Source organism: Gracilinanus agilis, chromosome X (assembly GCF_016433145.1).
Source record: "Gracilinanus agilis isolate LMUSP501 chromosome X, AgileGrace, whole genome shotgun sequence".
In the NCBI taxonomy this organism is placed as follows: Eukaryota; Metazoa; Chordata; class Mammalia; order Didelphimorphia; family Didelphidae; genus Gracilinanus; species Gracilinanus agilis.
Window position 1 is genome coordinate 78,576,530 of NC_058136.1, and position 21,521 is coordinate 78,598,050.

The 21,521-nt window shown below is 46.2% G+C and overlaps 1 protein-coding gene across 1 annotated transcript in view; it reads left to right on the forward strand.

Moving 5' to 3' along the window:
• Positions 1-17,242: 17,242 nt before the first annotated feature.
• LOC123253803 (transcriptional regulator ATRX-like) overlaps positions 17,243-21,521 on the forward strand; it is a 101,191-nt gene continuing 96,912 nt past the window's right edge. Inside the window, exon 1 of the mRNA XM_044682939.1 lies at positions 17,243-17,652. Within this exon, the coding sequence (XP_044538874.1) occupies positions 17,243-17,652 (410 nt within the window). The remainder of the gene's footprint in view (positions 17,653-21,521) is intronic.

A 21,521-nucleotide genomic window follows, 5' to 3' on the forward strand; every position in this document is an offset into this window, starting at 1 on the left:
TATATATATATAGCTTAGAACTAGAAGGGTTTTGTTACTCGAAAATGAGATTTTCTGTGAGAGAAAAATGGGTTTTACAAAATAGCAGATTCACAATGCACATTCAAATAGAGTACCATATTTCTAATAACACATTTTAAAACAATAAACAATGGTGTTCAAAAAATCATATACTTGTTACAACTTTTAAACCTTGGCTAAGGGTTTCTCAACAAATTCTGTTACTGCTTCCATATAAAAACCTGATATTTAAAAAAAAAACCTTCTGGTCTAAATTATCCTCAAGAATTCTAGACCCTTCTAAAAAAAGAGGCTAAAACATAGACTAATATACAAAAATATGTATAAAACAATTCTTCACAATAAAATATATAAAGCTTATCCTTTAAGACAACAATTCTTTAAAATAAATACAAAAAACCTTATCATTTATATAGAAGGATACTAAGCATCTAAAGTAAATTTTTAAAAGACATCTCATAAAATTACAATTTAAATCTCAAGGCAAGCACCAAACTCTCCAAAATTGAACATAATTAAGGCGATTTATAACTTTAAAATGTGTAATTTTCAAATGGTACGAGAACATAGCATTGTTGTTGATTTCAGTAAAAATGAAACCTGAAATAAATTAGGAAATATAATGAGTATCAGATAACAAGCTGGTCAAAACCTCTTACCAGTTCTAATATTTTTTTCATTATTTGGGAGTTACAATAAAATCATAAACAGAATTAATCTAGCAGCCACAAACTACATTAACTTAAAATGATTCAGTGAAACAGGAAAATCAATGAAATAAGCAAGATTAATTTACAAAACTAATTAGCAGGGGGCAGCTGGGTAGCTCAGTGGATTGAGAGCCAGGCCTAGAGACGGGAGGTCCTAGGTTCAAATCCGGCCTCAGACACTTCCCAGCTGTGTGACCCTGGGCAAGTCACTTGACCCCCATTGCCTACCCTTACCAATCTTCCACCTATAAGTCAATACACAGAAGTTAAGGGTTTAAAAAAAATTAAAAAAAAAACTAATTAGCAAAATACAGTAAGATATAGTCTCTTTAAAACAGAAATAAAACTCATTCAGTTCCAAGGTTTAAAAGATTGAGTTCTGCTGAGTTTAAGGTGTTTTTTTTTTTTTTTATAATCAGTCTTTGCTATCAGTTCAAAGTTTTGAGCAGGTATGGGGATGAATAGTCCTTCCCCTGAGTTTTTAGTTCTTAATCACAAGAAGTCTGAATAGGCCGTGTGGCCCCATTAAGGGTAAATGCTAGTTGCTAGGTCCATGTGGGCTCGGGGTAGAGAAAAGCTTAGGTCAGTTCTGTAGAAAATCCCACATGTAGAGCTTGTGGGGGTGGGGGTTGCCTAAATTAGGTCTTTAGAGAAACACATGGAGGGCTAGAATGCAGGCCATTACCAAGGGAGGGGAGGGGGGGCAATACCAAATCTTTAGCAGCAGCCAAAGAAGTTTCTGAAGATCTCAGCAAGTCAGGACTGGGTGGCAGTTAAAGCAGCAGTTGGGGGCTGTGGGGGGGCATCGCTGTTGGGGTTCGGGGTTCTGGACTCCAGCAGCACCAGCGGCAGGATTGGAGAAGTGGTCTGCTCCGGTGAGTCAGCAAAAGAGGCAGAGATCAGAGTTGGCAGGAACGTGAGGCAGTGGTCTGTACCGACGACCGGCAGGGATATGAGGCAACAGTAAAATCAGCAAAGATCACAGGCACTGGGGACTGGCATTTTAGTTTTAAAGCCAAAAGCCAGAATCGGCTGGCCTTACCTCCCAAGGTGGTTTGGGCTGGACTGGCTGGCCGAGTCCCGCCTGAGGCAAAAATGTGCTGTTACTTTTAGCAAAAGCATGGCAAGGAAAGCCACTTTCCTTTTTTAAAAAAATTGCCCAAAAAGGTTGAGCGAGACGGCCAAAAAACAGGCATGGCTCTCCTTAGGCTATTTGGAAAACTGAGAGTTCGAATTTCGACCTTCTGGTTTGCCAAACTGTTATGATTAAAAATGATGAGGGCCGAGATCAAAAGGAAAAATAGTATTTTAATAAAAGCCATGCTGATAGAGATAAACTGACCATGCACCTGTAAGAAACCTATTCCAACCTCACCCTCAGCCATTTACCTTTTCCTCTCCCCATGCACTCAGGTAGCTAAAGAGGAAGTTCAAAGTCACTTCCCCCCTATTTAAAACAGTCCCTCACCTTGAATATGTAATCCAAAACAGGAAACCCAATGGACCACGGGAAATGTAGTTCCAAGTGTCCCAAGTGATTTTAAATGACACAAGAGGCTGTGCCTGCTTTGGCAGCAGACTTAAAATCTGAATAGGAAGGGGATTTAAAAGTTCTTTTCTTAAGAAATCCAATCAGCCTAATGACCAGCTCACCTCCAAACTCCCACTGGGAGCAAATAGAAATTTTGTCACTGCAAATATTTCTTTTTAATCATGGATCCTAAAGCACTGATTTTTTCCTTTTAAAGCATGCTTGTCACAAAGTTGTATGTTTCTGTTTACTGTTGTTTTTGTCACAGTCTTGTCTCTATGTATTCTTAAATTGGACATTACAAAAAGAGAAATAAAGAAAAGGGGGGAGTTTGAAGATTGAACTTCCCACAATCAAAAATCCTCAGCAGAGGACAAAAGCAAGTATCTGTTCAATGATTTTTTCCTCTTTCTTCCTTTGGATGGGCCCCCAAAGGTACGAAAAAGAGAAAAATTCAGAGCAGAAAAGGGAGGTATTACTCCACAATTAGAAGCATTTTTCACTTAAGATTTGATTTTAAGGGTTGAAGATTGCTAAGGATTTTTGATATGGTACAATGTAATTTTATTTATTGTGATAACTGTTTATCAGTCAAATGTGAAATATTAACCAGATTTTGTTGAGCACAAAAAATCATGGTTAGAAGTTTGTTAAGCCTTGGTTTCTACTTTGTAAATGTAAAAGTCATTCAGATAAAGTTGTAATGTTATTATTGAGAGCTTATTCTAGAATTTAAACTTGGGATTTTTCAAATGAGATGTTATTTTAATGTATGTGCTGTCAGAACTAGCATGACACCCAAGAAGTTTTTGTTTTTTAAATGGCTAATCTCTGCATCGGTTTTAATAATACAGGTACTAAGAATTGGGTATTTTGCAACAGATGGAATTTCTAAAAAGTGTTGTTTTGACTAAGAGTTGTATGAATTGTCTTTAAAAATGTGTACAGGGAGGCAGCTGGGTAGCTCAGTGGATGGGAAGCCAGGCCTAGAGACAGGAGGTCTTAGGCTCAAATCTGGCCTTAAACACTTCCTAGCTATGTGACCCTGGGCAAGTCACTTGACCCCCATTGCCTACCCTTACCACTCCTCTGCCTGGGAGCCAATACACAGTACTGACTCCAAAAGGGAAGGGATGGGCTTTTTTGTTTTTTAAATGTGTACAATGTATAAGAAGGAATCTGTGATCTAAAGATTAACATATATTCAGACTCAAATTGCTGGAAAGTAATGATGACTGAATACAAAATATGTATGCATTTACACTATAAAGAGAATTGTTTTCCACCTGAATAGGTTAAGGATATATGATGTGCAAACTGTATGCAATTAACAAGGGAAATTTGACCAGCCCAGGATCTAATAGGGTTTGACATAAGGATAAAGAAGGAGAAGCTGGAGGAAATAAGAGTAAAGAAATAATAGGTGTGAATTCTGGTGCAAAATAGATACAACAAAAGGTAAATCAGAGTAATATCGATGAAATTAAATCAGTAATGTAGCAATGCTTTGAGGTAAAAAGAAACTAAACTGGAGGTTCTATCCTGTTTTAAACAGAGGTTTGAAAGGAATAAGAGTGAATGCTTTGCAATTCAGTTGTTTACATACTGAAAGATTACTAAAGGACTTGAAGTTATTTAGAAGCTGTGGAGTTCAAACTAAAATTCATAGAGAATAATTTATTATGAAAGCTTTGATACATGCAAAATTTTAAATTGTGGTGATCTCATTTGTTAAAGAGAGATAAGAGACAAGATTTAAGTCATAAAAACCTAAATCAAGCCAGGCAGCCTTAGGGTAAATTGCTCACAAGCAAACAGGAAGGAAAGAGAGAAATACTTTTAATTGTTCCACTTTGATACTTAGGAACTGATATAGCAACACAGTACATAAGTAAGATCTAAAAGAGTTTAAAGATGAGTATATTTTAATTGTATGCTTAAGAGGGTTTAAGGAGATGTTCAAGCAAGTAAGAGTTGATGGAAAAGTCACGGATATCTTGTAAAACAGGGTTTTTTATTTTTTAGCAGTATAGTTGTTATAAAGATGCAAATGGCGAGCCCCTGGGTTGGGGGTGGCGGGGAGGCCCTTCTCAGGAATGAGAGGACTCCAGGCTTAGTTTAGAAGTGAGAAAAATTTATTGCTAAGATGGGATTGGTGGCCAGCAGGATAGCATGGGTGGAGCAGCCCTGGGGGGTGGTCGTCCCTGGCATGGCATGACAGCACGAGTGAAGCAACTGTCAGGGGTTGCCCCCCATACCCCCTTTTCAAAAGTGTGGACATGACTCCTTGCACTCCAGCATTCGGTGATTGGAGGATCTGTCTGGGATCCTCAGGGCTTAGGCTATCAAGGTGTGGCCAATGGTGTATCTCTTTTGTTACAGGAGAAGGGAGTTTCCCTGTCCACTGCCTGTTTGGGTTGGGGGGTGCAGGGTCCCTGCCATCTCTGCACAAAGCCCATGTTAATCTCAAGAAGACTGTTTTCCATCCTTATCTATCCTCCCATCATAAGAGGTTTAAAAATAGATTTAAGTGTTTAAATTGATCATAAATGGTTTTTTGGGGGGGTTTTAAAAAATTATCACAAATGGTTTTTCATCTCAGTGTATTAAAGTTGACTAACTTTATTATTATATTTGACTTTCTGGTTTTAAAAATAGATAAGCAGCCTGCTTGTCAAAAGGCTTGCTTTAAGGTTTACAGTGCTTAAAAGGTTTCAAATCTTGTATTTGGAAATTTGTGATATTCCTTTAAATATGATTTTTACATAAATTGTTGCTAAAACATGTATTTTAAGTATTGTTTGAATGTAAGCAAAAGCTCATTGTCAACCTGACTGTACCTTAGGTTTTGTTCACTCCTCAGTGGTTACCTCAGTTTACCAATTTGTACTATGAACTGAATCTTATAATTGATGTGTTTCAATTCTTGGGAGTTATTGATTAGCATTTGAAGGGATACCAAATGGTATGTTTATTTTTGTGATAGTTACAAAGAGTTAGAGAAAGTGAAGAGGTATGTTGTATTGGAATACCACAGAAAGAGAGACTTGAATATCCTGAATATGCAGATCCCTTATGGGTAAATAGAAGTTGTGCTCTGCTTTTAAGCAGAGGGTTTGAGGGAAAAGAGAGAGGCAGAAGGAGAGAGGAGACAAGAAAGAGAACAGATAGTGAGCTGAAAGAGAATACATAGATGTTCTACTCTTATAATTGGATCCTTTGTTGTAGCCAAAAAACAGAAACTCTTAACAGCCTAACAACATCCTGTTGAGCAGGGGAGGTTTTACAACATCCATAATTAGCAGCTTGACAGTATCATACCCTATTGAGTAGGTGGGGTTTACAACGTCATGCTCTGCCAAGCGGGACGGTTATCTAGAGCTCACAGTCCCAGGGTCACCATTCCTCCCTAGACAAGACAGCCTTGAAGATTAAGAGTTATATCCTGTGGCACCTGGACACATCCTTCGTGGCGACTTCCAGAGGTGAGCAGTGAATGGTGTGTGAATGGTATATGACGTGTGTATTTGATGGGGAAACTGAGGACTCTCGATAGGCATAGGGCTAAGTGGATGATTCCTTCTTCGGATTTATAGGAGATGTCCTACGACAAACCTCGAGGTCTGCCCCGTTCTAGGACGAGGTGGGGGGACCCTCCCCCCCACCTTTGTGCCTGAATTTCCACCTGTTTCTGATTGGGACCAGTTTATGCCGCATTTTCTGACCTCCGAGAGGAGCCAGATCGGGAAAACCGGGAAGCGAGTCGGATAGAAGGAGGGAAGGAAGTGGTTGGAAACCTTGGAGATGGGGAATACGGGGATAGGGGATACATAACTTTAAGGGGTTGGAGTCCCCTTGAGCAGCTCCCTCGGTGAGAGAGGGAGGGAAGGTCAGGGTTTGATTTCCTGGGGGAAACAGTTCCAGAAAGCCAGGGTTCAGAATCCCTGGTGGAATTAAATCCCAGAACAGTCCCGTGACAGACGCGTCACAGGCAGGGAAGCGGAGCACTGGGTCTTTTTGGGAAGACGCCAGGGAGAGCAGGGTGGAGCCTCAAGCAGGCTCCATCCCTGATTCAAACTTTGTTTGGATCCACAAAGAGAATCTTTTGTTTTTCATTCTGTCTGTCTGTCTTTTGTGTTGTCCTTTGTCTGTGTCTTTTTGATTGGTCAAAGATGGGCCAGAGTCAATCAACCCCCCTGGACTTGGTCCTAAGTCATTATTCAGATTTCAAAACCTGTGCGCATGCCTTAGGTTTATCAGTAAAAAAGGGGAAGTTGCAGACCTTTTGTAATTTGGAATGGCCTGCATTTGGGGTTGGATGGCCCTGTGGTGAGACATGGCAACAGTCTATTATTTCTGCAGTTCGGGGTCGAGTTTTGCTCCAGGGTCAGGAAGGACACCCAGACCAAATGCTGTACATTTTAACCTGGCAGGATTTGGTCTTGGATCCCCAACCCTGGCTCCCTTCGGTTGTGAAAGGGCCTAATACCAGCGAGGAAACAGTCACACCCTCCCAGGCTCTGGTCACCCAGCTCCAAAAGCCCAGCTCCAGTTCAGATAAGGGGTTGGAGCCCCCCGTTCTGCCCACCCCAGATGACCCTCCTCCAGATCCCTCGGTGCCCCCTCCTCTGTATGCACCAGAAGTTCAGCTGCCTACCCTTTATCCCCAGCTGCCTCCACAGGATGCAGGTAACAAGGCAGCACCAGTAGCCCCTCTGGTGGACTTCCCCTCTCCCCCGGCCCACCACACTCGGGGGCGAGACCAAAGGGACCGCCCTACCTTTATTCCTGATGCTCCATCATCGACCACAGCCCTCCCAGGAGGCACGGTTGGCCCTATGGTCCCAGGAGGTCCCCTAATTCATCAGTACTGGCCCTTTTACCTCCAGCGATCTTTATAACTGGAAGCACCAAAATCCACCTTTTTTGGAGCAACCTCAGAAACTTATTGACCTGGTAGAATCCGTCTTTTTGACCCACAATCCAACTTGGGACAACTGCCAGCAGCTCCTCCGCATCTTCGGAGGAGCGAGACCGCATTTACGCTGAAGGACATAAATTAGTTCTTGGCGATGAGGGTCGGCCCACCATGGACCCTAACCGCCTGGCTGCTGTATTTCCTGTTAACCACCCGGATTGGGACTTCTCCACTGACGAAGGTAAGGAGCGTCTTCGAAATTACTGCCAGACTCTCTTGGCCGGGCTCAGGGCAGCAGCTTGTAAACCCACTAATTTGACTAAAATTGAATCGATTAAGGCAGGGACCTGAAGAGACCCCACCAGCATTCCTAGAGTGCCTCCAGGAGGTGTTCAGGATCTATTCCCCCCCCTGGATCCCGCTGCCCCAGCTAGCCAAACTGCAGTTCTTTTGGCTTTTGTTAATCAGGAAGCCACTGACTTTCGGAGGAAACTCCAGAAACTGGATGGCTTTGTTAACCAGCCCCTTTCAGATCTCCTCAAGGTGGCAGGAGTCTTTAACTCTTGGGAAACCCCAGAGGAAAGGGTGGAGCGGTTCAGGAGGGAGGATCTTGAGCGCCAAAAGCAGCACAAACAAGAGGAGGAGCGGACAGAAGAAGGCAGGAAGAATCACAGAATAGGGGGGACAGGTCCAGAAAGCAGCTTCTAAAGTACCAGCAACAGACAGCTAAGATCCTGGCTGCTCTTGTGCAACCCAGCCCAGCAGATCATCCCCAGACACATTCTAGAGCCCCAGGGACCTGTTTCCTTTGCAGAGACCCAAACCATTGGAAGCGTCAGTGTCCTAGGTTGCAGGAGGGAACAGCAGGGGGAGGGGGGGATGTGCAGGCCTCCGTGGCGTGACCGGCCCTCGCCAGCCCTTACCCTCACAGAAGATGACTGAAGGGGACGGGCCTTGGGCCCCCTCACTGAGTCCTTGGTAACGGCAGATATAGAGGGGAAACCACTCCCTAAGTTAGTGGACACGGGAGTGGAACACTCTGTTTTAACTAACCCCCTTGGGAAACTGTCCTCTAAGATGTCTTGGGTAAAAGGGATGGCCTGAGTCAACCGGTATCCCTGGACCAGCTCTCGTACTGTCAACCTAGGGACCCGACCGGTCACTCACTCTTTTTTGGTTATTCTAGACAGCCCTGCACCCCTCCTTGGCAGGGATCTACTACATAAAATAGGGGCTCACATTCAATTCTCTGCGGGAAGGGTGATAGTCACTGATAACTCTGGGACCCCCCTGCATGCCTTGACTCTCTCTCTGCAAGATGAGCATAGACTTTTCTTGGAGCCAACGCCTAATGACATCCCTCCCCACATCCTCCCCTGGGTCGACAAATTTCCCAATGTCTGGGTAGAGCGATCCGGAGTAAGTCTTGCTGTTAACCAAGTCTCTATTGTGATTACTCTCAAGAGTGGGGCCATGCCAGTGCGAGTCAAGCAGTATTCCATGTCCCTGGAGGCGCGTAGAGGCATTCAACCCCATATTACTCGCCTCTTAAAAGCCGGGATTTTGACAACCTGTCAATCCCCCTGGAATACTCCCTTGTTACCTGTCAGGAAACCAGGGGGGGCGGACTACAGACCAGTGCAAGACCTCCGGGAGGTTAACAAGCGTATTGAGGACATTCACCCCACTGTTCCGAATATACATTTCTGAGTAACGTCCACCCCTCCTTAAAGTGGTATACTACTCTGGACCTTAAGGATGCTTTTTTCACCCTGCCCCTCATGCCAGTCAGCCAGCCCATCTTTGCATTCGAGTGGTTTTTTCTTGATACGCAATCTTCTATACAACTCACTTGGAGGCGGCTGCCCCAAGGCCTGAAACTCAGCCCGTCCTTGTTTAGCGAGGCCCTGGCCCGGGACCTGCGACCATTTTGTGAGGAAAACCCTGAGGTTACTCTTTTACAGTATGTAGATGATCTTCTAATTGCTACCCTAACTAAGGACTTGTGCAAAAAATCAACTGGAAACCTGCTCCGCTGCTTGGATGCGGCAGGTTACAGGGTGAGTGCCAAAAAGGCTCACATTGCCCGGACGGAGGTTTCCTTTTTAGGGTACCGCTTGCTGGACGGACTGTGGTGGCTCACTCCACAAATGACTCAGACCATCCTTTCCATCCCTGTTCCATCAACCCCCCCGACAGGTACGGGAATTCTTGGGGTCAGTAGGATATTGTCGACTGTGGACACCGGGGTTTGCCTCATTAGCAAAACCCCTGTACGAGGCTACTCGGGAGTCTCCCTCCTGGGCGTGGACCCCAGAAATGGACACGGCCTTTTGGCAACTCCAAACTGCCATGCTTGAAGCCCCTGCCTTGGCTCTCCCTGACCCAGACAAGCCATTCCAACTCTTTGTAGCAGAGACAGGTGGCATAGCCAAGGGGGTCCTAACTCAGAAGCTGGGGCCCTGGGACCACCCGGTGGCGTATCTGTCCAAGCGCCTTGACCCAGTAGCTGCAGGGTGGCCAGTCTGCCTCTGGATTATAGCCGGAATTGCCTTATTGGTCAAGGATGCTGACAAACTGACTCATGGCCACCCCTTACTTGTGGCCACCTCACATGCGGTTGAGAGCATCCTCTGGCAGCCATCATCCCGTTGGATCTCTCACACCCACCTTGCTCACTACCAGTCCTTGCTCCTGGACGGGAGCCGCCTCTCCTTCAGGGTAGTGGCTACATTGAATCCTGCCACCCTCCTGCCTACAGGTGATGAGACTGGCCCAGTGCACTCTTGCCAAGAGGTACTTGTGGAATCCATCTCTGCCTGACCTGATTTGAAGGACGTGCCTCTTCAGAATTCCGACTTCATCCTCTTTACTGATGGCAACAGCTTCATCACCCTGGCCGGCCGATGAGCAGGAGCTGCAGTTGTGAACGCTGCTGGGGAGGTTTTGTGGGGTGCCTCCCTCCCGGCTGGGACTTCTGCCCAGCGAGCTGAACTGATTGCCTTGGCTATGGCCCTGCGGTTAGCCAAGGGGAAGCAGCTAACAGTTTACACTGATAGTCGGTATGCCTTTGCCACCCTGCACGTTCATGTCCCCATCTATAGGGGGAGCGTGGCTATGTAACTTCAACCGGGAAGCCAGTGTCCCACCTCCAGGACATCCAGGAGCTCTTGGCGGCTGTTTGGGAACCCCGAGCAGTTGCTGTAGTGCATACCCCCGGACATCAGCTGGGGACCTCTCTAGAGGCGACTGGAAACCGCTTGGCAGATGAAGCGGCCAGGGATGCGGCACTCCATGCCCCTCTGTATGAGCTAGTACTAGCCACAGAGTTGTCACAGCCCGGTGTTCCTGACACCTGCATCCCTGCTCCTCCATCAGACCCACCTCAATATTCTCCAGCTGACTTGGAATGGGTCTGGGCTAAATCGGGGCATCTCTCTGGCACAATTTATAAAGATCCAGACAACAGGCCAACTTCTTACCACCCACCTGCACCACCTCACCCACATGGGAGCTACCAAACTACGGATTTTGCTCCAAAAAGGGCGCCTTCGGTTTCGTGGCTCCAGCAGATTTCTGGACACGCTAACATGGAAGTGCACCACCTGTCAGCTGACCTGTGCCACCAAGGAAGACGCTCATCCTGGCACTAGGCAACAGGGCACTAGCCCCTGTGAACATTGGGAAATTGATTTCACGGAAGTCAAACCTGGGAAATGTGGTTACCGATATCTGTTGGTTTTTGTGGACACCTTTTCAGGCTGGCCGGAGACTTTTCACACCAAGACAGAGACAGCTCAGGTGGTGGCCAAGAAACTCCTCGAAGAGATTATTCCTAGATTCAGGATGCCTGCCTCTTTAGGGTCAGATAATGGGCCTGCTTTTGTGTCCAAAGTCATTCAGTCCCTGGCTAAGTCCCTGGGAGTTACGTGGAAGTTTCACTGTGAGTATAGCCCCCAGAGTTCAGGTCAGGTGGAACGCATGAATCGGACCCTAAAAGAAACTTTAACTAAGATGGTCCTTGAGTCTGGCGGTAATTGGGTGACACTTCTGCCCCTGGCCCTCTTCAAAGCCTGGAACACGCCAGGACCTTTGTCCCTATCACCTTATGAAATACTGTATGGTTCTCTGTCCCCTATTCTCTCTTCCGTCCCTTCCCCGGATGCTAACTAAGCCCCCCAATTGCATGATTTTATTCTTTTTCTCTCCCAGCTGCAGCAGGATCTTTGGCCCCGCTTGCAAGCCCGGTTCCAGCCTCCCCCGCATGATCCTCACTCTTATAAGCCAGGAGACTGGGTTTGGGTCAAAAGACATCAGAAGCGGGTTCTCCAACCTCGCTGGAAGGGACCATTTGTTGTCATATTCGTGACTCCCTCAGCACTCAAGGTCAATGGGATCAGTCCTTGGGTCCACCATTCCCACGTACGACCGGCAGAACCTCTGGATCCTGAGCCTGACACCTGGATCATTCATAGCCGTCCAGACAACCCCTTGAAGCTTCGGCTGTCACAATGCAGGCCCCAGGACTCTACCCAACCCCCAAAAGTCCCCCCATGACCTCCCTCCCGGGCATTATGATTTTCTCTTTTGCCTTCCCTCTTCTTCTTCAGCCCTGTTGGGGTTGGCTACCCCGTAGTCTTCTCCATAACCCCCATCAACCGTGGAAATGGTCACTTAGTAATGGAGAGGCCTCAGATGCTGTTGTGTCTATTGTTACCCCGGTGCTCCTTGTCAGGTCATCCCCTCTGTCTGATGTAATGGGCCCGGTGTTAAGTCCTTTGTACTTTTTGATTGGTACCTCTGCCCTGCTTCAGCCCCGCCCCCCCCAGTCAGTCCTATTGTAATTACCCTAATCACTTTTATTGTGGGTATTGGGGCTGTGAGACCTTGGCCACTGGGTGGGCAACCACTGTTCAGGATGGCTCCCTGCTTTTGAGGTGGTCTCCACCGGGTTGTGAACCCAGAAGTGTAATTCCCTCGAACATGGGACCAGGCCATCGTGCAGGCATTGTGAAAGTGGCAGTACCTGTAGGTTTCTTAACCTCACTGTCCTCCATCCTCAGGATCAGTCTTGGGTTCTGGGAAAAACTTGGGGCCTCAGGGCATACAGGCCGGTTCCGACCCAGGAGGACTCATCCTGATTAAGAAGGAACCGGTAACCCCTCCTTCACTGGGGGTGGGGCCTAACTTAGTTTTGCAACCATTCCGGGAACCGGTTAAGCCAGCTAAACCCGTAGATGTTACAGTTACCAAGCCTTCTAGGCCTTCTATTCCCCCTTCCCCAACACCTGTCCAGGTTGCCTCAGTGCCCCCCCTTCATTCTCCTATTGACAATTGGATACCATTGTGGCCTCTCCTGGATGCTGCATATGCAGCCCTGAACCAGACATTTCCTAACATGACAGTCACTTGTTGGCTTTGTCTGGACGCTCACCCCCCTTATTATGACGCCATCGCCCTAAATGCCACTTATGATAGTTCCACCGCAGTCAGCCCAGACACCTGTAATTGGACAGATCAGAAGGTTGGCCTGACTCTTCAGTCCCTCTCTGGGAGAGGTAGATGCATTGGCAGTCCTACTGTTATCTCCTCAATGCCTCACTGCATCCCCCCTCAGAGTGATAGCTAAGCTCAGGCATCAGGATCCCCCACTTGGTACCTTCCCCCTGCGGGGGCCCGGTGGGCTTGCACAGTTTCGGTTCTGCTCCATAACAGGGAAGTCTGCATCCTGGTCATGATTTTCCCCAGAGTTATATATCACCCCGGGGAGAAGTTCCTGGCTTTTTGGTCACAAAAAGCTACCAGCAGATTCCAGTGGGAGCCCATCACTGCCATCACGCTTGCAACAATCTTTGGATTAACAGGGGTCGGTACCAGGGTGGCGGCCTTCGTGACACATCAGACAGACCTCCAGGTCCTTCAGAATGCAGTAGATGAGGACTTGCAGAGGATTGAGAAATCCATTCAGGCCCTGGAACAATCCCTCACTTCCCTTTCAGAAGTGGTTTTACAAAACCAGCACGGCCTCGACCTCCTTTTCTTGAAAGAGGGGGGTCTCTGCGTGGCCCTCCATGAAGAATGTTGTTTTTATACCGACCACACTGGAGTAGTGAGGGAATCCCTTTAGGAGCTCAGACGCAGTTTAGATGCCAGGGACAAATCCCTCCGCTCTTCCTCATCATAGTATCAGCAGCTGTTCAATCGGTCACCTTGGCTTACGACCCTCATTTCCACTATATTAGGACCCCTTTTGATTATCCTCCTGTTGCTAACACTTGGCCCCTGCATTCTTAACCGCTTTGTCCGGTTCATTCATGACCGGATAAATACAGTCCAGCTCATGGTCCTGCAACTGCAATATCAACCCCTAGCTACTGACCCAGACCCCAACGAGGGCCTGGTCCTGAGGAGGATTCCTCAGTGAGCAAAATGAAAAGGGGGGAATGTTATAGCCGAAAAACAGAGACTCAACCAACAACCTAACAACATCCTGTTGAGCATGGGGGTTTTAAAACATCCATAATTAGCAGCTTGACATTATCATACCCTGTTGAGCAGGGGGGTTTTACAACGTCATGCTCTGCCAAGCGGGACGGTTATCTAGAGCTCACAGTCCCAGGGTCACCATTCCTCCCTAGACAAGACAGCCTTGAAGATTAAGAGTTATATCCTGTGGCACCTGGACACATCCCTACTCCCACTGTCTAGCTGTTAAGTAAACCCTAAGATATAGACGCCTAAACCCTAGCCCTCGAAACATATATATTCCCCCTTTTGAATGCATCACTTGGGATTCTCTTGCTGAGTTCCCCCAGCGTGCACTGGCAATAAAGCTTTCTCCTGCTTGATTGCATTGTCTCGTGTGTTCCTCTGGTGGCCACCCATTTGAACCCTAACACCTTGACCTAGGAATAATTTCTAAAATTAGTGTATATGGTGTTGGAAAAATCACAAATGATTCTGGAATTCTCTTGAAAAGTTACACTGAAGAGATTCCTGTCTGGCTTGTCTTAGTCTTTCAGATGATCCAGGTACAGGAGACGATAACAGCCCTGATTTATATTTACTGTGGAGCTACTCAGTTCCTTAATTCAGGTTTTGTGACTAAAGTGTGATATGTTAATTATTGCCAAAATATGTAAGAATAACTGAGTGATCAGCCTGGTAGGGATGTGAAAGGCTTGTTTGAAGGTATGGAAATTGTTTCCAGACTGCTGCTTAGCAGAATTTCTCTGAGCTGTAATGGGAAAGACTTGTCTTCAAGGAAGGAGAAGGCTTCTGGGATCCAATATATTGCAAAAGACAGAGAATGTTCTGTGATGGTTAGAGAGACAATTCTAGGGCTCAACCTGGACTGGACCTCTTCTGACCAGATATCTAGGCTACTAATCCTTGAGTGACACAAAGATGGCATGAACCAGTGACAGCTTTGGCCTGTACATGGAGCCCCTCATTATGTGTCCCTTGGGACATGAGGACATGTTTTCCCCCTCTGCCTTCCCTTTTTGGAGAAAGTTCCCATAATCAGCACTTAATGCAAGTTGTAAATTAATGTTTCCATCTCCCCAAACAACCTATTAGGTTGTTGACATGGAATCTAGAGTTCCCAAACTTTTAGCTTAGTGAGGTATGATGAACCCCAAGTTTAGAAAGAGCTTGTAGGTTGGAGACCCCCAAAGATTGTGCTTGTTCCCTGTTCCCATGAGAATCCACCCTGAAGGGAATCTCAGGCTGGCAGTTGCAGACTGAATAATGGACCCTAGGGTAAATGCTAAATACCCTTTTGTCCTAGGTAGTCTTCCCCATTGTATCAAAGACCCTTCCCGGAAGACTACCTGGGCAGGGACCATCCTTTAGTATCCACGGTGTAAGCAGCCCCTTCCCCTACACCCTAGCCTCTAGCTATGATCCCTTTCTCTAGCTTGATTGTATCCTGTCAGTATAATGTCAATCATCTTTCCCAGCCCCTAGATCTTCCCAAATGGTATATAAGTTCCCCAATTTCCTTTGTTCTGGGGAGTCCTCATCTAGCGCGGTGGCACTCCCAGGGGGATCAGGGAGCAGAGCAAAGCAGTGTTCAAATTCGTGGATGCTGCACAAGGCGCATCTCTGCATAAGAGGCCAAGTAGCCCTCATCCCCTTTTCCCTTGATTAAAGAGTGGTTTTATGACTATTTAATAGTTCTGCGTTTTTTCTAAGTTAACAAGGTCAATAATTGAAATTTATCAAATTGTTAGGGAACATACTTAGAGAAGTAGGTGAAGTTTAGTGATAGATGACTTATAGCTTGCAGCCTTAACTTACCACAACTGAAGTTTGGATCTTGACCCTGAAAATAACCCAGGGCTTTCTGGATTTCCTCCAGAATCTGGGATAAAGAAATTTATCTATAAAGTGTTGTTATTCAAGTAGTTATAGATGCCATATTAATGTGGGCTTTGCAAAAGAATATTCTTTAATAGAAACATCACATGACAACTCTGCAAACAACTTAGGGATCAAATTTCCTAAAAGGTTCAATTCCTGTCAGAGGATGATTTCTAGGGATAAAATCTGTTGGCTAAGATACCCAAATGTTAGTGTTTAATATCAGTTTCTATCTTGCTAATTTTCTCTCTTTGTATCTGGTGTCCAAGTTTTTGCCCCAGGCCTAGGTTCTATCCTTCTACCTTAGGGATGGATGCTCCCCCTTGTGACAAGTCTGCCAGTCTGGGGAAATAGTCCCTGTTCTCCAAGCCTTCAGGACCCTGGCATTTGCTGCAGAGACACCCCTGAAGACCCTGTGCCCACAGCTCCTCCTCCTCCTGCTCCCCCTCTCAGAGATACAGCACTCCTTATCAGCTTGAAGAAGCTACAGAAGATTGAAACCATCAGCCCTCTTCCCTTAGATATTTAGAAGTGGGGGGGGGGGGAGAGGAGAGAGCACGGGACCTTGTGGGACATTGTGCCCTGGAGACAGCATAGAACATTGTACTCCCATAGTGAAAAGGTTTTCAGGCAAACTATAGGCAGGAAAATTCTTTTGCTTCCACTCTGATGGACTAGTGACCTTTGTCATAGATCCTATCAACACTGTATAGCTTATGGTCCTTCTGGCAACAGTACTAAGCTATCTCCCCAATACTGTCCAATTGTAATGACATTTAAGAATGATTTCTTTATGATGCAACTCCAGAAGTGGGGAATGTTGGAACCTAGAAAGAGTCAGAATTAAAAATCCTGACCCCTGTATGACATTATGGGCCTGTCCTTTATATGATATTATGGTGAAATAGAATTATCCACAGGAATCCCAACCTTGCAGACCTCCAGTCTCCCAGGACTGACCTTATCTACCTTGCAGACCTTCTCCTTCTCCCCAGGATCTCCTTCCTGCAGATATTCCCCTTATCTACAAGAATACCTTAGGACATTCCCCTTATCTACAAGATTTCCTAAAGGACATTCCTCTACCCAGTTCCATTCTGACTACTACATAAAAACTCAAGCCTAGGCACAGCTCTGGGTCCCTCACTAACTTTTCCTGAGAGACCCTAGCTCGAGCTAGACAATAAAGTCCCTTTGCATATTGCATTGTTGGCTCAAGAATCATTTATTGCTTTAGGATCCATGATTAAAAAGAAATATTTGCAGTGACAAAATTTCTATCTGCTCCCAGTGGGAGTTTGGAGGTGAGCTGGTCATAAACTTGAATTTAAGATTTCAGCCCTGACTTTGGAGATCATTCTCAGGTCCAGGGTCCCTTCTCTCGGCCACCCCAGGCTGAGAGCCGGCCAATCTGCAGAGCAGAAAGTTTTAAGTTTGCCCTTTTTTTTTTTTTTTTTTAAATCCTTGTACTTCGGTGTATTTTTTCTCATAGGTGGAAGACTGGTAAGGGTGGGCAATGGGGGTCAAGTGACTTGCCCAGGGACACACAGCTGGGAAGTGGCTGAAGCTGGGTTTGAACCTAGGACCTCCCATCTCTAGGCCTGACTCTCACTCCACTGAGCTACCCAGCTGCCCTTTTTGACTGACATGGACAAACTATAGGCTCTGGCTTTAAAAATGGAAAAATGGGAAGTCATGAGAGAAAGCGGAGTGGATTCTCCTTGTCCCATAACTGCCTATAGAAGGAATGAAGTTAGCAGTGCCTGCACACAAACAGTAAACACAAAGTATACAAAAATGCTGACAGACAATAAACACAGAAGCAGACAAAATGATCCAAAGCAAACTAGACAATTAGGACAAAAGACAATCAAGACAATCACTCACCCTTCCACCTGCCTTCTTTCCCAGTGTGTCCACTGGTATAATTTCAACTTGCCGGGGGTCTCTCGACCCACCAAGCTGGGGTTCCAACCCCACCAGGTACCTGTCCGGGGACCTCCAACACCCTGGTCCGGGGCCTCCAACACCGGAAAGTTCCTTTTCAAATCTCGGGGGACCTTTTCCCCGGGCAAAGCTTATAGTGGGGACTCCAGCCCCACAAGGTACCTTTTAAATTTCTGGCCAGTCAAGTTGTAGGTCTCTCCCCCCCTCCCCAATCGAGACACCCGTGCCTGGCAGAGCTCCTCTCTTTTCCTTCGAAGGGAACGTGCTTGGAGAGCTTGTTAGGGTTTTTGGTTTGGCAATAGGCTTTTCCTTACCCCATGAACCTACAAGACCCTCTGGCAGAGCTCCCCTCTCCCTTCAGCTTTATCAGGAATGTTTTCAGAGGGTCTGTCTGTGTTCTGGCTCGGCATAGGGCAAACCTTATTTAGCCTTACACCACGAACCTCCAAGACCTCTTCCCTGGTCCCTGGCACAAGCCGTGGATTGGAGCCTACCAGACCCGAGCAGCCTCGCCAGCAAGGATCTTAGGGGAATTCCCAATTAGTCCCACTGCTGGTCAGAACTCAATTATTTTTGTGGGATCCCAGGCGAGCCCCCATATGTTATGCCCAGAGAAGAATCCCAATAAATGAGTCTTGAGCCAACAATGCAATATGCAAAGGGACTTTATTGTCTAGCTTGAGCTAGGGTCTCTCATGGAAAGTTAGTGAGGGACCCTGAGCTGTGCCTGGGCTAGAGTTTTTATGGGGCAGTCTTCAGAATGGAACAGGGTAGAGGAATGTCCTTAGGTTAGGAAATCTTGTAGATAAGGGGAATGTCCTAAGGTAGATAAGGTGAATTCCTGAAGAGAAGAGATCAAGGGGAGAAGGGGAAGGTCTTCAGGTTAGATAAGGTCAGTTCCTGGAGAATGGAGGTAGATAAGGTCAGTCCCTGGAGACTGGGGGTCTGCAAGGTTGGGATTCCAGTGGATAATTCTATTTCACCATAATGTCATATAAGGGTCGGGCCCATAATGTCATACAGGGGTCAGGATTTTTAATTCTGAATCTTTCTAGGTTCCACACTTTCAAGTCAATCACAGAAAACCCCTGAGTTTCCTGGAATCTGAGTTAGGATTGTATATGGGTTATGAACAATGGGGTGCCCAGAAATTATTGCTTCATCAATATGCCCAAAGTCTTGGACCATAGGCTAAGTCCCATTGAATTTTTTTCACAGGCAGGAGGGGAGAGTTAAGGGGTGACTGAGTAGCTCTTCCTGGCACACCTAGATCCCAAACAATAGAAGGTACTTTCTCCCAAATTTCTGATGAGATAGTGGGAGGTCTTTGCAAAGGAGTGTCTAGGGAACTTTGAGTTGAGATTGTGGAACCTAGAAAAAGTCAGAATTAAAAATCCTGACCCCTGTATGACATTATGGGCCCGGCCCTTATATGACATTATGGTGAAATAGTATTATCCACAGGAATCCCAAACCTTGCCGACCTCCAGTCTCCTAGGACTGACCTCATCTACCTTGCAGACCTTCCCCTTCTCCCCAGGATCTCCTCCCTGTAGATATTCCCTTTATATACAAGAATACTCTTTATCTGCAGGATTTCCCAACCTAAAGACATTCCTCTACCCTGTTCCATTCTGACTACCACTCCATAAAAACTCAAGCCCAGGCACAGCTCTGGGTCCCTCACTAAATTTTCGGGAGAGACCCTAGCTCGAGCTAGACAATAAAGTCCCTTTGCATATTGCATTGTTGGCTCAAGACTCTTTTATTGGGATACCTTTCCGGGCCTAACAAGATGTTGACATGTGGCTTAGAGAGGTATGATGAACCCCAAGTTTAGAAATAGTTTGTAGGTTGGAGACCCCCAAAGATTGTGCTTGTTCCTGGTTCCTGTGAGAATCCACCCTGAAGGGAATCTCAGGCTAGCAGTTGCAGACTGAATAATGGACCCTAGGGTAAATGCTAAATACCCTTTTGTCCTAGGTAGTCTTCCCCATTGTATCTGAGACCCTCCCCAGGAAGACACACCTGGGCAGGGACCATCCTTTAGTATCCATTGTGTAAGCAGCCCCTTTCCCTTACACCCTAGCCTCTAGCTATGATTCCTTTCTCAAGCTTGATTGTATCCTGACCATATAATGTCAGTCATCTCTCCCAGCCCCTAGATCTTCCCAAATGGTATATAAGTTCCCCAATTTCCTTTGTTCTGGGGAGTCCTCATCTAGCGTGGTGGCACTCCCAGGGGGATCAGGGAGCAGAGCGAAGCAGTGTTCTTTTAGACTCTGCACAAGGCGCATCTCTGCATAAGAGGCCAAGTAGCCCTCATCCCCTTTTCCCTTGATTAAAGAGTGGTTTTATGACTATTTAATAGTTCTGTGTTCTTCTATGTAAACAAAGCTAAGGGAAAATTTAGAACTTGGTTTCTCCATTATGTCTCTTCCTAATAAAGGACATAGTGAAGAAGGGATGGCCAGAAATGTATGCTGTGATAGTCTGTCCTCATGGACACCAGCTAGGGTATTCCTACCTAGGTATCTCAGCCCTTCTCTCAATTACCTGATGCTGCAAAGGCAATGTAGGACCATTGTGTGAAGGAAGGGCAGAAAAAGTAGGTCCCCTTTTGAGAAACATAGTCCACTTACCTTCCACCTCAAGATTAACCTTGAGTTCAGCCATTGTGATGGAAACAGGGAGCAAGCCAGCCCTAGAGCACCCCTTTTTCGAGTCTTCAGAAGACTGGAAGAGAGCAGGATGCCTCTTGGGTCACCGGGGTCTGTGCCAGGAGGGACACTGACATTTTCAGTGTCCCTGTTATCCATAGGCTGGGCAGGGAGATGAGGGCGGTCCTTCCTTAGAAGGACAATCCCATGACCAATGCCCAAACCCTCTACAGTCAGGGCAAGAGCCCCTCAGCTTCTGCCCACTGGTCAAAGAAGTGAGAATGGCTACAAGCAGTCTCTCACACGTGTGTCCTTTAACTGGTCCCCATTGTGAAACACCTTAAAAGCAGCATCTAGTCATTGCTTAGTTGGAGTCTGGGGTGCTAGATTGAGCTTTTGCAGTTTCCACCTGATATCTGGGGCTGACTCTGACTGTCCTATAAAATTGCCCCTTAAGCCAGCTGCCCCTCATCAGTGTCAGGGTCGACATTTGTAGATTGTTTCATAGCTTCTACTAGTCTGGACAGGAAGAAAGCAGGATTGTCCTCTTTACCTTGGGTAACTTACCCAAGTTAGCTGTAATGCACTCGCCTCCTAATGCCTCTCCCCATGGCTTGGAAATGTGGTTTCTTTGCCTCCAGCAGCTCTCATTTCCATAATCGCATCCAGGTTCTTGTACCAGGAGAGCAGTAGCGCCAGGAACGCCTGCCCATGTGCCACCAAGGGCTTTCTCATCTGCTACTTCTATGGCCAAGTCCCAGATATGCTTCATTTCATCTAGGGTGCAACAAGTAGCAAGAATGATATGCACATCTGATAAAGACAGATCATACTGTAGAATGAGTGATTTAAAGCCTTCATTGAATTTGGTGTGGTTCTCAGAGTACCAACCCTACTTCTCCTTAATCTGGAATAGATCACTCATAGAGAAAAGAACCTGTAACAGAGCCAACCCCTCGGGATAGGGCATCTATCTCATGGGGAGAAGGTGAGCCCTCTCACCATAGATCAGTGGGCTGCCAGTGTGGGGTGGGATAGGCTGAGGAATGGACTAAGTACCAGGCAGTGGCGCATACAAAAGGATGTTAAAATAGAATCAAATCCAGCAAGAAAGGGGAGAAAGCAATAATAATATCAGAGCATCACAGTGTCCAATTCCAAAACAGAGGTATGAAATGAGTCTTGGGGACAATATTGATGATGTAAGCTACAAAGTTGCAAACCTGAAGGAGGCCACTGTTGGATTCCATTAGGGGAGCCAGAATAGAATGGTTTTTACCAGATGCATTCCCCATTGGATAGAGCACTATGAAAGCGGAAGCAGAAAAAGGAAACTTCGAAGACAATGATGATTGAGGAAAATGAAA